Source organism: Narcine bancroftii, chromosome 5 (genome assembly GCF_036971445.1).
Source record: "Narcine bancroftii isolate sNarBan1 chromosome 5, sNarBan1.hap1, whole genome shotgun sequence".
NCBI lineage: Eukaryota > Metazoa > Chordata > Chondrichthyes > Torpediniformes > Narcinidae > Narcine > Narcine bancroftii.
The window spans coordinates 212,629,983-212,645,487 of record NC_091473.1 but is presented as its reverse complement, the minus strand read 5'-3'; the positions used below and the strand labels follow the sequence as shown (position 1 = coordinate 212,645,487).

Sequence of the window (15,505 nt, the reverse complement as noted above, 5' to 3'; positions counted from 1 at the left end):
AAATCCGGGGGCGCCCGCGGTGTGGAGGTGGTCCGGGGTGGGGTAGGTCCGGCTCACAGTGGCCTCTCAGCCCTGGACCCTTCCAGTGACTTAAAGCGACATTTCCCCATAATGACGTGTAAAGACATCACAGATTATATCCATGTGAAGTTGCCAATTTAAGAGCAACACCGCGCTGCCCCTTTAAGTGACATCACTGCATCTGTGATTGTGACATCACCGCAGCTTTGCCTCGCAGTGATGTCACTGCTGCGTTACCATTGGATGGGGTCGTAGAGTCTCACTGCCCCTGACACTGACGTCACCGCAGCCGAACATCACCGCCTGGAGTAGTGGTCCCCACCGAGGCTGCGCGCTCTGATTGGCTGGCTGTCAGCTGGGCAAGGGGGCGTGGCCGCAAGCAGGAAGCGAAACTTCTCTTCTCCGAGCTGCAGAAACGAACGACGTTCAGGGAAAGAGTAAGGGGTCTGCCGGTGGGAGGCGAGGGAGCGCCCGGCCCCAGGGGCCCGCCAGCAAACGCGCGCGGGATCGGGGAGTGGATGCTGCCACGAAACGGTGTGGGTCACAGTCTCCAGAACTTCCCCAAACTTCCTCCAACTGGCTCCGGTCACCCTCCGGCACCGCCTACAGTCATGCCTGTCCTGGTTGAAGTCTGATCGTGGATGGCCCCGAGATCCAGGATGGGGGTAACAGGCTGGAGCCTCCTGCTCCAGAGTCTGGGTGAGCGTAATCACTCCCTCCTTCCGGAGGCAATGGGGGGAGGGGGAAGACAGGAGGAAGAGGGAAAGACGTGAGAGGGAGACAGGAGGGAGAGAGGAAGACTGGAGGGAGAGGACACACAGGAGAGAGAAAGACGTGAGAGGGAGACAGGTGAGAGACAGGAGGGAGAGAGGAGACAGAAGACAGGAGGAAGAGGGGATGACAGGAGGGAAAAATGGTAGGTTACGACAGAAAGGGGAGGACAGTAGAGGGAGAGAGAGAGAGAAGTAGACGTGAGAGGGAGAGAGAGAGATGAGGAAACAGGAGGGAAAGGGGAGCACGAGAGAGAGGAGGAGAAGAGGACGTGAGAGGGAGACGAGAGAGAGGGGAGAACAGGAGGGAGAATGAGGACAGCAGGGAGAGGGGAGGACAGGAGGGAGGGAGGAAAGGTGAAAGGGAAGGGGGAGAGAGAAAAGTGGAGAGAGGAGAGTATGGATAGGAGACAGAAGAGGGGGAGTGTGGATATGAGAGAGATTGTGTATCGGGAAAAGAAGGCGGAGAGTAAATCGGGGAGAGGCGGAGTGTGGATGAGGGGAGAGAAGATGGGGAGAGTGGATCAGGGGAGAGAAGAGGGTGAGTGTGACTCAGGGAGAGAAGAGGGGGAGTGTTTGTCAGAGGAGAGATAAGGGGGAGTGTTTGTCAGAGGAGAGATGAGGGGGAGTGTTTGTCAGAGGAGTGCGGAGATGAGGGGAACTGTTTGTCAGAGGAGAGAAGGGGGAGTGTATCGGGAGAGACGAGGGGCAGTGGATAAGGGGAGAGAAGAGGGGGAGTGGATCAGGGGAGAGAAGATGATGAGGGGGGTAGATCAGGGGAGAGAAGACGTGGAGTGGTTCAGGGGAGAGAAGACGTGGAGTTGATCAAGGGAGAGAAGAGGAGGAGTGGATCGGGGTGGGAAGAGGTGGAGCAGATTGTGGTGAGAAGAGAGTGAGTAGATCACGGAGAGAAGAGTGAGAAAATGGATCAGGGGAGTGAAGAGGTGGAGTATGGATCAGGGGTAGAAGAGGGGAAATGTGGATCAGGGAAAGAAGAGGGGGAGTATGGATCAGGGTAGAAGAGGGGGAATGTGGATCAGGGGAAAGAAGACGGGGAGTGTGGATCAGAGAGGAGGAGAGAGTGGATCAGGTGAGAGAAGAGGGGGAGTGAGGATCGGAGAGAAGAGGGAGTGGAACGGAGGGAAATGGGGAGTGTGGATTGGAGCGAAGGGGGGGTGGATCAGAGAGAAGAGAGGGAGTGTGGATCGGAGAGAAGAGGGGGAGTGTGGATCGGAGAGAAGAGGGGGAGTGTGGATCGGAGAGAAGAGGGGAGTGTGGATCGGAGAGAAGAGGGGGAGTGTGGATCGGAGAGAAGAGGGGGAGTGTGGATCGGAGAGAAGAGGGGGAGTGTGGATCGGAGAGAAGAGGGGGAGTGTGGATCGGAGAGAAGAGGGGGAGTGTGGATCGGAGAGAAGAGGGGGAGTGTGGATCGGAGAGAAGAGGGGGAGTGTGGATCGGAGAGAAGAGGGGGAGTGTGGATCGGACAGAAGAGGGGGAGTGTGGATCGGACAGAAGAGGGGGAGTGTGGATCGGACAGAAGAGGGGGAGTGTGGATCGGACAGAAGATGGTGTGTGTATCGGAGAGTAGAAGGGGAGTGTGCATTGGAGAAAAGAGGAGGAGAGTGAATCAGGGGAGAGAAGACGGGAAGTGTGAATCACGGAGAGAAGAGGGGGAATGTGGATCGGAGAGAAGAGGGGTGTGTGTGTCGGGAGAGAAGGCGGGGAGTGTGTGTCGGGAGAGAAGGCGGGGAGTGTGTGTCGGGAGAGAAGACGGGGAGTGTGTGTCGGGAGAGAAGAGGGAGTGGATCAGGGGAGAGAAGAGTGGGAGTGGATCAGGGGAGAGAAGAGGGGGAGTGGATCGGGGAGAGGAGTGGATCAGGGGAGAGAAGAGGTGAAGAGGATCAGGGGAGCGAAGAGGGGGTGTGGATCAGGGGAGCGAAGAGGGGGTGTGGATCAGGGGAGCGAAGAGGGGGATTGGTTCATGGGAGAGAAATGGTGGAGTGGATCAGGAGAGAGAAGAGGGGGAGTGGATCAGGAGAGAGAAGAGGGGGAGTGGATCAGGAGAGAGAAGAGGGGGAGTGGATCAGGGGTGGGAAGAGGGGGAGTGGATCAGGGGTGGGAAGAGGGGGAGTGGATCTGGGGTGGGAAGAGGGGGAGAGGATCAGGGGTGGGAAGAGGGGGAGTGGATCAGGGGTGGGAAGAGGGGGAGTGGATCAGGGGTGGGAAGAGGGGGAGTGGATCAGGGGTGGGAAGAGGGGAGTGGATCAGGGGTGGGAAGAGGGGAGTGGATCAGGGGTGGGAAGAGGGGGAGTGGATCAGGGGTGGGAAGAGGGGGAGTGGATCAGGGGTGGGAAGAGGGGGAGTGGATCAGGGGTGGGAAGAGGGGGAGTGGATCAGGGGTGGGAAGAGGGGGAGTGGATCAGGGGTGGGAAGAGGGGGAGTGGATCAGGGGAGAGAAGACGAGTGGATCAGGGGAGAGAAGACGAGTGGATCAGGGGAGAGAGGACGTGGAGTGGATCAGGGGAGAGAGGACGTGGAGTGGATCAGGGGAGAGAGGACGTGGAGTGGATCAGGGGAGAGAAGACGTGGAGTGGATCAGGGGAGAGAAGACGTGGAGTGGATCAGGGGAGAGAAGACGTGGAGTGGATCAGGGGAGAGAAGACGTGGAGTGGATCAGGGGAGAGAAGACGTGGAGTGGATCAGGGGAGAGAAGACGTGGAGTGGATCAGGGGAGAGAAGAGAAGGAGTGGATCAGGGGTGGGAAGAGGTGGAGCGGATTGGGGAGAAAAGAGAGTGAGTAGATCAGGAGAGAAGAGGGGGAATTTGGATCAGGGGAGTGAAGAGGGGGAGTGTTTGTCAGAGGAGAGGGGAGATGAGGGGAACTGTTTGTCAGAGGAGAGGAGAGAAGAGGGAAGTGTATTGGAAGAGAAGAGGAGTAGTGGATAAGGGGAGAGAAGAGGGAGAGTGAATCAAGGGAGATAAGGGGGAGTGTGAATCACGGGAGAGAAGAGGTGGAGTGTGAATCACGGGAGAGAAGAGGTGGAGTGTGAATCACGGGAGAGAAGAGGTGGAGTGTGAATCACGGGAGAGAAGAGGCTGAGTGTGGATCATTGAGAGAAGAGGGGGAGTGTGGATAACGGGAGAAGAGGGGGAGTGTGGATCGGAGAGAAGGGGGGGAGAGTGGATCAGGGGAGAGAAGAGCGGGAGTGAATCAGGGGAGAGAAGAGGGGAGTGGATCATCGGAGAGAAAAGGGGGAGTGTGGATCGGAGAGAAGAGGAGTGTGGATTGGAGAAGGGGGGGTGGATCGGAGAGATGGGGGAGTGTCTGTCGGGAGAGAAGAAGGGGAGTGTAGATCAGAGAGATGAGGGGGAGTGGATCAGGGGAGAGTGGATCGGGGGAGTGGATCAGGGGAGAGAAGAGGTGGAGTGGATCAGGGGAGCGATGAGGGAGAGAGGATCAGGGGAGAGGAGGGGGGAGTGGATCAGGGGATCCATGAGGGAGAGTGGAGGAGGGGTGGAGTGGTTCAGGGGAGAGAAGACGTGGAGTGGATCAGGGGAGAGAAGACGTGGAGTGGATCAGGGGAGAGAAGACGTGGAGTGGATCAGGGGAGGGAAGAGAAGGAGTGGATCTGGGGTGGGAAGAAGTGGAGCGGTTCGGGGAGAAAAGAGAGTGAGTAGATCACGGAGAGAAGAGGGGGAATTTGGATCAGGGGAGTGAAGTGGGGGAGTGTTTGTCAGAGGAGAGGGGATATGAGGGGAACTGTTTGTCAGAGGAGAGGAGAGAAGAGGGGAGTGTATTGGGAGAGAAGAGGAGTAGTAGATAAGAGGAGAAAAGAGGGAGAGTGAATCAAGGGAGATAAGGGGGAGTGAATCGGGGGAGAGAAGAGGGGAGTGGATCACGGGAGAGAAAAGGGGGAGTGTGGATCGGAGAGAAGATGGGGATGGATCAGGGGAAGGAAGAGGGAGAGAGTGGATCGGGGGAACTGGATCATGGAAGAGGAGAGGGGGGAGTGGATCAGGGGAGAGAAGAGGGGGAGTGTGGATCAGGGGAGAGAAGAGGGGGAGTGTGGATCAGGGGAGAGAAGAGGGGGAGTGAATCAGGGGAGAGAAGAGGGGAGTGGATCACGGGAGAGAAAAGGGGGAGTGTGGATCGGAGAGAAGAGGGGGATGGATCAGGGGAAAGAAGAGGGAGAGAGTGGATCAGGGGTAACTGAATCAGGGAAGAGAAGAGGGGGAGTGGATCAGGGGAGAGAAGAGGGGGAGTGGATCAGGGGAGAGAAGAGGGGGAGTGGATCAGGGGAGAGAAGAGGGGGAGTGGATCATGGGAGAGAAGAAGGGAGTGGATCATGGGAGAGAAAAGGGGGAGTGTGTATCAGAGAGAAGAGGGGAAGAGTGGATCGGGAGAGAAGAGGGGGAGTGAATCACTGGAGAGAACAGGGGAAGTGTGGATCACGGGAGAGAAGAGGGGGAGTGTGGATCAGGGGAGAGAAGAGGGGGATTATGGATCGGAGAGAAGAGGGGGAGTGTGGATCGGAGAGAAGAGGGTGAGTGTGGATCGGAGAGAAGAGGGGGAGTGTGGATCGGAGAGAAGAGGGGGAATGTGGAACGGAGAAAAGAGGGGGAGAGTGGATCGGGAGAGAAGAGGGGGTGTGAATCACTGGAGAGAACAGGGGAAGTGTGGATAACGGGAGAGAAGAGGGGTCTGTGGATCGGAGAGAAGCAGGAGTGTGGATCATAGAAGAGGGGAGTGAGGATCGGAGAGAAGATGGGGATTGTGTATCGGAGGGAAGAGGGGGAGTGTGGATCAGAGAGAAGAAGCCCAGTGTGCATCAGGGTAGAGAAAAGGGGGAATGTGGATCAGGGGAGAGAAGAGGGGGAGTGTGGATCACGGGAGAGAAGAGGGGGAGTGGATCAGGGGAGAGTAGATCTGGGGTCGATCAGGGGAGTGAAGAGGGGAGTGGATCAGGGGAGAGAAGAGGGGAGAGAAGAGGGGAGAGAAGAGGGGGATTTCCTCAGGGGAGAGAAGAGGGGGAATATGGATCAGGGGAAAGAAGAGGGAGAGTGTGGACCGGAGAGGAGAGGGGGGAGTGTGGACCGGAGGGAAGAGGAGAGTGTGGATCAGAGAGAAGAAGCCCAGTGTGCATCAGGGTAGAGAAAAGGGGGAATGTGGATCAGGGGAGAGAAGAGGGGGAGTGTGGATCACGGGAGAGAAGAGGGGGAGTGGATCAGGGGAGAGTAGATCTGGGGTCGATCAGGGGAGTGGATCAGGGGAGAGAAGAGGGGAGAGAAGAGGGGGATTTCCTCAGGGGAGAGAAGAGGGGGAATATGGATCAGGGGAAAGAAGAGGGAGAGTGTGGACCGGAGAGGAGAGGGGGGAGTGTGGACCGGAGGGAAGAGGAGAGTGTGGATCAGAGAGAAGAAGCCCAGTGCGGATCAGGGTAGAGAAAAGGGGGGATGTGGATCAGGGGAGAGAAGAGGGGGATGGATCAGGGGAAAGAAGAGGGAGAGAGTGGATCAGGGGGAACTGGATCAGGGAAGAGAAGAGGGGGAATGGATCAGGGGAGAGAAGAGGGGGAGTGTGGATCAGGGTAGAGAAGAGGGGGAGTGGATCAGGGGAGAGTCGATCTGGGGTTGATCAGGGGAGTGGATCAGGGGAGAGAAGAGGGGAGTGAATCAGGGGAGAGAAGAGGGGAGTGAATCAGGGGAGAGAAGTGGGGAGTGGATCACGGGAGAGAAAAGGGGGAGTGTGGATCGGAGAGAAGAAGCTCAGTGCGGATCAGGGTAGATTAAAGGGGGAATGTGGATCAGGGGAGAGAAGAGGGGGAGTGTGGATCACGGGAGAGAAAAGGGGGAGTGGATCAGGGGAGAGAAGAGGGGGAATATGGATCAGTGGAGAGAAGAGGGGGAGTGTGGATCAGAGAGGAGTGAGACCGGAGAGGAGAGGGGGGAGTTTGGACCGGAGAGGAGAGGGGGGAGTGTGGACCGGAGAGGAGAGGGGGGAGTGTGGGCCGGAGAGGAGAGTGGGGAGTGTGGACCGGAGAGCAGAGGGGGAGTGCGGATCGAAAAGGAGAGTGGGAGTTCATATCGTAGGAGAGAAGAGGGGGAGTGGATCGGAGTGATGAGGGGGAGTGGGTCAGGGGAGTGAAGAGGGAGAGTGTGGATCAGGGATAGAAGTGGGGGAGTGTGGATTGAGGGAGAGAAGGGGGGATGTGGATCGAGGGAGAGAAGAGGGGAGTGTGGATCAGGGTGAAAAATGGGGCGGATTGGATCGTGTGAGAGAAGAGGGGGAGTGTGGATCAGGGGACTGAAGAAGGGGTGTGTGGATCAGTGGACTGAAGAAGGGGAGTGTGGATCAGGGGTGTGAAGAGTGGGAGTGGATCATGGGAGAGAATGGGGAGTGTGGATCAGGGGAGAGGATGGGGGAGTGTGGATCAGGGGAGAGAATGGGGAGTGTGGATCAGGGGAGAGAATGGTGGATTGTGGATCGGAGAGAAGAGGGGTAGTGTGGATAATAGGGAAGAGGGGAGTGTGGATAGGAGAAAGATGGGGAGTGTGTATCGGAGAGAAGAGGGGGAGTGTGGATCGGAGAAAAGAGGGTGAGAGAGGATTATGGGAGAGAAGAGGAGGGGAGTGAATCATTGGAGAGAAGAGGGGGAGTGTGAATCTCTGGAGAGAAGAGGGGGAGTTTTTATCACGGGAGAAAAGAGGGGGTGTGTGGAACGGAGAGAAGATGGAGTGGATCGGAGAGAAGTGGGGAGTGAGGATGGGAGAGAAGAGGGGTCATGGATCAGGGGAGAGATGAGGGGGACAGTGGATCAGGGGGACTGGATCAGAGGATAGTTGCTCAGGGGAGAGAAGGGGGAATATGGATCAGTGGAAGGAAGAGGGTGAGTGTGGATCAGGGGAGAGAAGAGGGGGAGTGGATCAGGGGAGAGTAGATCTGGGGTCGATCAGGTGAGTGAAGAGGGGAGTGGATCAGGGGAGAGAAGAGGGGAGTGGATCACGGGAGAGAAAAGGGGGAGTGGATCAGGGGAGAGTAGATCTGGGGTCGATCAGGTGAGTGAAGAGGGGAGTGGATCAGGGGAGAGAAGAGGGGAGTGGATCACGGGAGAGAAAAGGGGGAGTGTGGATCAGAGAGAATAGGGAGTGCATCGGAGAGAAGAGGGGGAGTGTGTATCGGAGGGAAGAGGGGGAGTGTGGATCAGAAAGAAGCCCAGTGTGGATCAGGGTAGAGAAAAGGGGGAATGTGGATCTGGGGAGAGAAGAGGGTGAGTGTGGATCACAGACAAAAAGCTGAGAGTGTATCAGGGTAGAGAAGAGGGGGAGTGTGGATCGGAGAGAAGACGGGGATGGATCAGGGGAGAGAAGAGGGAGAGAGTGGATCTGGTGAAGGAAGAGGGGGAGTGTGGACCAGGGGAGAGAAGAGGGCGAGTGGATCAGGGGAGAGTAGAGCTGGAGTCGATCAACCGAGTGAAGAGGTGGAGTCGATCAGGGGAGAGAAGAGGGGAGTGGTTCAGGGTAGAGTAGAGGGGGAGTGTGGATCACGGGAGAGAAAATGGGGAGTGTGGATCAGACAGAAGAGGGGGAGTGTGGATCGGAGAAAAGAGGGGAAGAGTGGATCGGGAGAGAAGAGGGGGAGTGAATCACTGGAGAGAACAGGGGAAGTGTGGATCACGGGAGAGAAGAGGGGGAGTGTGGATCGGAGAGAAGAGGGGGATTATGGATCGGAGAGAAGAGGGGGAGTGTGGATCGGAGAGAAGAGGGGGAGTGTGGATCGGAGAGAAGAGGGGGAATGTGGAACGGAGAAAAGAGGGGGAGAGTGGATCGGTAGAGAAGAGGGGGTGTGAATCACTGGAGAGAACAGGGGAAGTGTGGATAATGGGAGAGAAGAGGGGTCTGTGGATCGGAGAGAAGCAGGAGTGTGGATCATAGAAGAGGGGAGTGAGGATCGGAGAGAAGATGGGGATTGTGTATCGGAGGGAAGAGGGGGAGTGTGGATCAGAGAGAAGAAGCCCAGTGTGGATCAGGGTAGAGAAAAGGGGGAATGTGGATCAGGGGAGAGAAGAGGGGGAGTGTGGATCATGGGAGAGAAAAGGGGGAGTGTGGATCAGGGGAGAGAAGAGGGGGAGTGTGGATCAGGGGAGAGAAGAGGGGGAGTGGATCAGGGGAGAGAAGAGGGGGAGTGTGGATCAGAGAGGAGTGAGACCGGAGAGGAGAGGGGGGAGTTTGGACTGGAGAGGAGAGGGGGGAGTGTGGACGGAGAGGAGAGGGGGGAGTGTGGACCGGAGAGGAGAGGGGGGAGTGTGGACCGGAGAGGAGAGTGGGGAGTGTGGACCGGAGAGCTGAGGGGGAGTGCGGATCGAAAAGGAGAGTGGGAGTTCATATCGTAGGAGAGAAGAGGGGGAGTGGATCGGAGTGAAGAGGGGGAGTGGGTCAGGGGAGTTAAGAGGGAGAGTGTGGATCAGGGATAGAAGTGGGGGAGTGTGGATTGAGGGAGAGAAGGGGGGATGTGGATCGAGGGAGAGAAGAGGGCAGTGTGGATCAGGGTGAAAAATGGGGCGGTTTGGATCGTGTGAGAGAAGAGGGGGAGTGTGGATCAGGGGACTGAAGAAGGGGTGTGTGGATCAGTGGACTGAAGAAGGGGAGTGTGGATCAGGGGTGTGAAGAGTGGGAGTGGATCATGGGAGAGAATGGGGAGTGTGGATCAGGGGAGAGAATGGTGGATTGTGGATCGGAGAGAAGAGGGGTAGTGTGGATAATAGGGAAGAGGGGAGTGTGGATAGGAGAAAGATGGGGAGTGTGTATCGGAGAGAAGAGGGGGAGTGTGGATCGGAGAGAAGAGGGTGATTGTGGATCAGAGAGAAGAGGGGGAGTGTGTATCGGAGAGAAGGGAGGTGCGTGGATCGGAGGGAAGGAAGGAGTTTGGATCGGTGAGAAGGAAGGAGTGTGGTTCGGTGAGAAGGAAGGAGTGTGGATCGGTGAGAAGGGAGGAGTGTGGATCGGAGATAAGGGAGGAGTGTGGATCGGAGATAAGGGAGGAGTGTGGATCGGAGATAAGGGAGGAGTGTGGATTGGAGTGAAGAGTGTGGATCGGAGAGAAGAGGGGGTGTGTTTTGGTGAGAAGATGAGGAGTGGATTGGAGAGAAGAGGGGGAGTGTGGATCGGTGAGAAGAGAGGGAGTGTGGATCAGAGAAAAGAGGGGAAGAGTGGATCAGGAAAGAAGAGGGGGAGTGAATCACTGGAGAGAACAGGGGAAGTGTGGATCGGAGAGGAGAGAGGGAGTGTGGACCGGAGACGAGAGTGGGAGTGCGTATCGTAGGAGAGAAGAGGGGGCGTGGATCGGAGGAAAAAAGAGGAGGAGTGGATCAGGGGAGTGAAGTGGGAGTGATCGGAGAAAAGGGGGGAGTCATGATCAGAGAGAAGCAGGGGAGAGTGGATCAGGGATAGAAGTGGGGGAGTGTGGATCAGGGATAAAAGTGGGGGTGTGTGGATCGGGGGAGAGAAGAGGGGGAGTGTGTATCGGAGAGAAGAAGGGGAGTGTGTGTCAAGAGCAAAGGGGAGGAGGGTGGATCAGAGAGAAGAGGGAGAGTGTGGATAGGAGAGAAGATAGGGAGTGGTTCGGGGAGAAGAGGGGGAGTGTGGATCGGAGAGAAGAGGGGGAGTGTGGATCAGAGGGAAGAGGGGGAGTGTGGATAGGAGAAAGATGGGGAGTGTGTATCGGAGAGAAGAGGGGGAGAGAGGATCATGGGAGAGAAGAGGGGGCGTGTGAGTCACTGGAGAGTAGAGAGGGAGTGTGAATGTCTGGAGAGAAGAGGGGGAGTGTGGATCACTCGAGAGAAGAGGGAGTGGATCGGAGAGAAGTGGGGAGTGAGGTTGGGAGAGAAGAGGGGGCGTGGATCGGAGGAAAAAAGAGGAGGAGTGGATCAGGGGAGTGAAGTGGGAGTGATCGGAGAAAAGGGGGGAGTCATGATCAGAGAGAAGCAGGGGAGAGTGGATCAGGGATAAAAGTGGGGGTGTGTGGATCGGGGGAGAGAAGAGGGGGAGTGTGTATCGGAGAGAAGAAGGGGAGTGTGTGTCAAGAGCAAAGGGGAGGAGGGTGGATCAGAGAGAAGAGGGAGAGTGTGGATAGGAGAGAAGATAGGGAGTGGTTCGGGGAGAAGAGGGGGAGTGTGGATCGGAGAGAAGAGGGGGAGTGTGGATCAGAGGGAAGAGGGGGAGTGTGGATAGGAGAAAGATGGGGAGTGTGTATCGGAGAGAAGAGGGGGAGAGAGGATCATGGGAGAGAAGAAGGGGCGTGTGAGTCACTGGAGAGTAGAGAGGGAGTGTGAATGTCTGGAGAGAAGAGGGGGAGTGTGGATCACTCGAGAGAAGAGGGAGTGGATCGGAGAGAAGTGGGGAGTGAGGTTGGGAGAGAAGAGGGGGAGTGGATCAGGGGAGAGAAGAGGGGGGAGTGTGGACCGGAGAGGAGAGGGGGAGTGCGGACCGGAGACGAGAGTGGGAGTGCATATCGTAGGAGAGATGAGGGGGAGTGGGTCAGGAGAGTGAAGTGGGAGAGTGTGGATCAGGGATAGAAGTGGGGAAGTGTGGATCAGGGATAAAAGTGGGGGTATGTGGATCGGTGAGAGAAGGGGGGGTGTGGATCAGGGGTGAGAAAAGGGGAGTGTGGATCAGAGAGAAGAGGGGGAGTGTGGATTGGAGAAAAATGGGGAGTGTGTATCGGAGAGAAGAGGGAGTGGAACGGAGAGAAGTTGGGAGTGAGGATGGGAGAGAAGAGGGGGAGTGGATTAGGGGAGAGATGAGGGGTACAGTGGATCAGGGGGACTGGATCAGGGAATAGGAGAGGGAGAGTTGCTCAGGGGAGAGAAGAGGGAAAATATGGATCAGTGGAGTGAAGAGGGGGAGTGTGGATCGGAGAGGAGTGAGACCGGAGAGGAGAGGGGGGAGTGTGGACCGGAGAGGAGAGGGGGGAGTGTGGACCGGAGAGGAGAATGGGAGTGCATATCGTAGGAGAGAAGAGGGGGAGTGGATCGGAGGAAAGAGAAGGGGAGAGAGTCAGGTGAGTGAAGACGGAGAGTGTGGATCAGGGATAGAAGAGGGGGAGTGTGGATCAGAGAGAAGAGGGTGATTGTGGATCAGAGAGAAGAGGGGGAGTGTGTATCGGAGGGAAGAGGGGGAGTGTGGATCGGAGAGAAGAGGGGGATGAATAAGGGGAAAGAAGAGGGAGAGAGTGGATCAGGGGGAACTGGATCAGGGAAGAGAAGAGGGGGAGTGGATCAGGGAAGAGAAGAGGGGGAGTGTGGATCAGGGTAGAGAAGAGGGGGAGTGGATCAGGGGAGAGTTGATCTGGGGTCGATCAGGGGAGTGAAGAGGGGAGTGGATCAGGGGAGAGAAGTGGGGAGTGAATCAGGGGAGAGAAGAGGTGAGTGAAGCAGGGGAGAGAAGTGGGGAGTGGATCACGGGAGAGAAAAGAGGGAGTGTGGGTCGGAGAGAAGGGTGGTGGATCGGAGAGTCGTGTGGAGTGTGGATCGGGAGAGAAGTGGGGAATGTGTGTCAAGAGCAAAGGGGGGGAGGGTGGATCAGAGAGAAGAGGGAGAGTGTGGATTGGAGAGATGAGAGGGAGTGTGGATCAGAGGGAAGAGGGTGAGTGTGGATAGGAGAAAGATGGGGAGTGTGTATCGGAGAGAAGAGGGGGAGTGTGGATCGGAGAAAAGAGGGTTAGAGAGGATCATGGGAGAGAAGAGGGGGCGTGTGAATCACTGGAGAGTAGAGGGGGAGTGTGAATGTCTGGAGAGAACAGGGGGAGTGTGGATCACTGGAGAGAAGAGGGAGTGGATCGGAGGAAGTGGGGAGTGAGGATGGGAGAGAAGAGGGGGAGTGGATCAGGGGTGAGAAAAGGGGGAGTGTGGACCAGGGAGGAGAGGGGGGAGTGTGGACCGGAGAGGAGAGGGGGAGTGCGGACCGGAGACGAGAGTGGGAATGCGTATCGTAGGAGAGAAGAGGGGGAGTGGATCGGAGGAAAAAAGAGGGGGACTGGGTCAGGGGAGTGAAGTGGGAGAGTGTGGATGAGGGATAGAAGTGGGGGAGTGTGGATCAGGGATAAAAGTGGGGGTGTGTGGATCAGTGAGAGAAGGGGGTTTTGGATCAGGGTAGAGAAAAGGGGAGTGAGGATGGGAGAGAAGAGGGGGAGTGGATCAGGGGAGAGATGAGGGGGATTTCCTCAGGGGAGAGAAGAGGGGGAATATGGATCAGTTGAGAGAAGAGGGGAAGTGTGGACCGGAGAGGAGAGGGGGGAGTGTGGACCGGAGGGAAGAGGAGAGTGTGGATCAGAGAGAAGAAGCCCAGTGCGGATCAGGGTAGAGAAAAGGGGGGATGTGGATCAGGGGAGAGAAGAGGGGGAGTGTGGATCGGAGAGAAGAGGGGGATGGATCAGGGGAAAGAAGAGGGAGAGAGTGGATCGGGGGAACTGGATCAGGGAAGAGAAGAGGGGGAATGGATCAGGGGAGAGAAGAGGGGGAGTGTGGATCAGGGTAGAGAAGAGGGGGAGTGGATCAGGGGAGAGTCGATCTGGGGTCGATCAGGGGAGTGGATCAGGGGAGAGAAGAGGGGAGTGAATCAGGGGAGAGAAGAGGGGAATGAATCAGGGGAGAGAAGTGGGGAGTGGATCACGGGAGAGAAAAGGGGGAGTGTGGATCGGAGAGAAGGGTGGTGGATCGGAGAGTCGTATGGAGTGTGGATCGGGAGAGAAGAAGGGGAGTGTGTGTCAAGAGCAAAGGGGGGGAGGGTGGATCAGAGAGAAGAGGGAGAGTGTGGATTGGAGAGAAGATAGGGAGTGGTTCGGGGAGAAGAGGGGGGAGTGTGGATCAGAGAGAAGAGGGAGCGGATCGGAGAGAAGAGGGTGCGGATCGGAGAGAAGAGGGAGCGGATCGGAGAGAAGAGGGAGCGGATCAGAGAGAAGAGGGAGCGGATCGGAGTGAAGGGGAGAGTGTGGATAGAAGGAGGGTGGATCGAAGAAAAGGGGGAGTGTGGATCGGAGATAAAAGGGGGAGTGTGGATCGGAGAGAAGAGGTGGATGGATCAGGGGAGAAGAGGGAGAGAGTCGATCAGGGGGCACTGGATCAGGGGAGAGAAAAGAGGGAGTGGATCAGGAGAGAGAAGAGTGGGAATGTCTATCAGTGGAGACAAGAGAGGTAGTGTGGATCAAGGAAGAGAAGAGGTAGAGTCGATCAGGGGAGAGAAGAGGGGAGTGGATCAGGGGAGAGAAGAGGGCAGTGGATCAGGGGAGAGAAGAGGGCAGTGGATCAGGGGAGAGAAGTGGGGAGTGGATCAGGGGAGAGAAGAGGGGGAATGTGGATCGGAGAGAATTGGGAGTGGATTGGAGAGAAAGGGGGAGTGTGGATCGGAGAGAATAGGGAGTGGATTGGAGAGAAAGGGGGAGTGTGGATGGGAGAGAAAGGGTGGTTGATCGGAGAGAAGGGGAGAGGGTGGATCAGAGAGAAGGGAGGAGCGTGGATCGGAGGGAAGGAAGGAGTTTGGATCGGTGAGAAGGAAGGAGTGTGGTTCGGTGAGAAGGAAGGAGTGTGGATCAGTGAGAAGGGAGGAGTGTGGATCGGTGAGAAGGGAGGAGTGTGAATCGGAGATAAGGGAGGAGTGTGGATTGGAGTGAAGAGTGTGGATCGGAGAGAAGAGGGGGTGTGTTTCGGTGAGAAGATGGGGAGTGGATTGGAGAGAAGAGGGGGAGTGTGGATCGGAGAGAAGAGAGGGAGTGTGGATCAGAGAAAAGAGGGGAAGAGTGGATCAGGAAAGAAGAGGGGGAGTGAATCACTGGAGAGAACAGGGGAAGTGTGGATCGGAGAGGAGAGAGGGAGTGTGGACCGGAGACGAGAGTGGGAGTGCGTATCGTAGGAGAGAAGAGGGGGCGTGGATCGGAGGAAAAAAGAGGAGGAGTGGATCAGGGGAGTGAAGTGGGAGTGATCGGAGAAAAGGGGGAGTGATCGGAGAAAAGGGGGGAGTCATGATCAGAGAGAAGCAGGGGAGAGTGGATCAGGGATAGAAGTGGGGGAGTGTGGATCAGGGATAAAAGTGGGGGTGTGTGGATCGGGGAAGAGAAGAGGGGGAGTGTGTATCGGAGAGAAGAAGGGGAGTGTGTGTCAAGAGCAAAGGGGAGGAGGGTGGATCAGAGAGAAGAGGGAGAGTGTGGATAGGAGAGAAGATAGGGAGTGGTTCGGGGAGAAGAGGGGGAGTGTGGATCGGAGAAAGATGGGGAGTGTGTATCGGAGAGAAGAGGGGGAGAGAGGATCATGGGAGAGAAGAGGGGGCGTGTGTGTCACTGGAGAGTAGAGGGGGAGTGTGAATGTCTGGAGAGAAGAGGGGGAGTGTGGATCACTCGAGAGAAGAGGGAGTGGATCGGAGAGAAGTGGGGAGTGAGGTTGGGAGAGAAGAGGGGGAGTGGATCAGGGGAGAGAAGAGGGGGGAGTGTGGACCGGAGGGGAGAGGGGGAATGCGGACCGGAGACGAGAGTGGGAGTGCATATCGTAGGAGAGATGAGGGGGAGTGGATTGGAGGAAAAAAGAGGGGGAGTGGGTCAGGAGAGTGAAGTGGGAGAGTGTGGATCAGGGATAGAAGTGGGGAAGTGTGGATCAGGGATAAAAGTGGGGGTATGTGGATCGGTGAGAGAAGGGGGGGTGTGGATCAGGGGTGAGAAAAGGGGAGTGTGG

At 56.9% G+C, this 15,505-nt stretch overlaps 1 protein-coding gene across 1 annotated transcript in view; it reads left to right on the top strand.

Annotated features, from left to right (window-relative positions):
* Positions 1-287: 287 nt before the first annotated feature.
* LOC138764792 (low-density lipoprotein receptor-related protein 10-like) overlaps positions 288-15,505 on the top strand; it is a 30,177-nt gene continuing 14,959 nt past the window's right edge. The window contains exon 1 of the mRNA XM_069941075.1: positions 288-720. Within this exon, the coding sequence (XP_069797176.1) occupies positions 663-720 (58 nt within the window). The 5' untranslated portion in view covers positions 288-662. The remainder of the gene's footprint in view (positions 721-15,505) is intronic.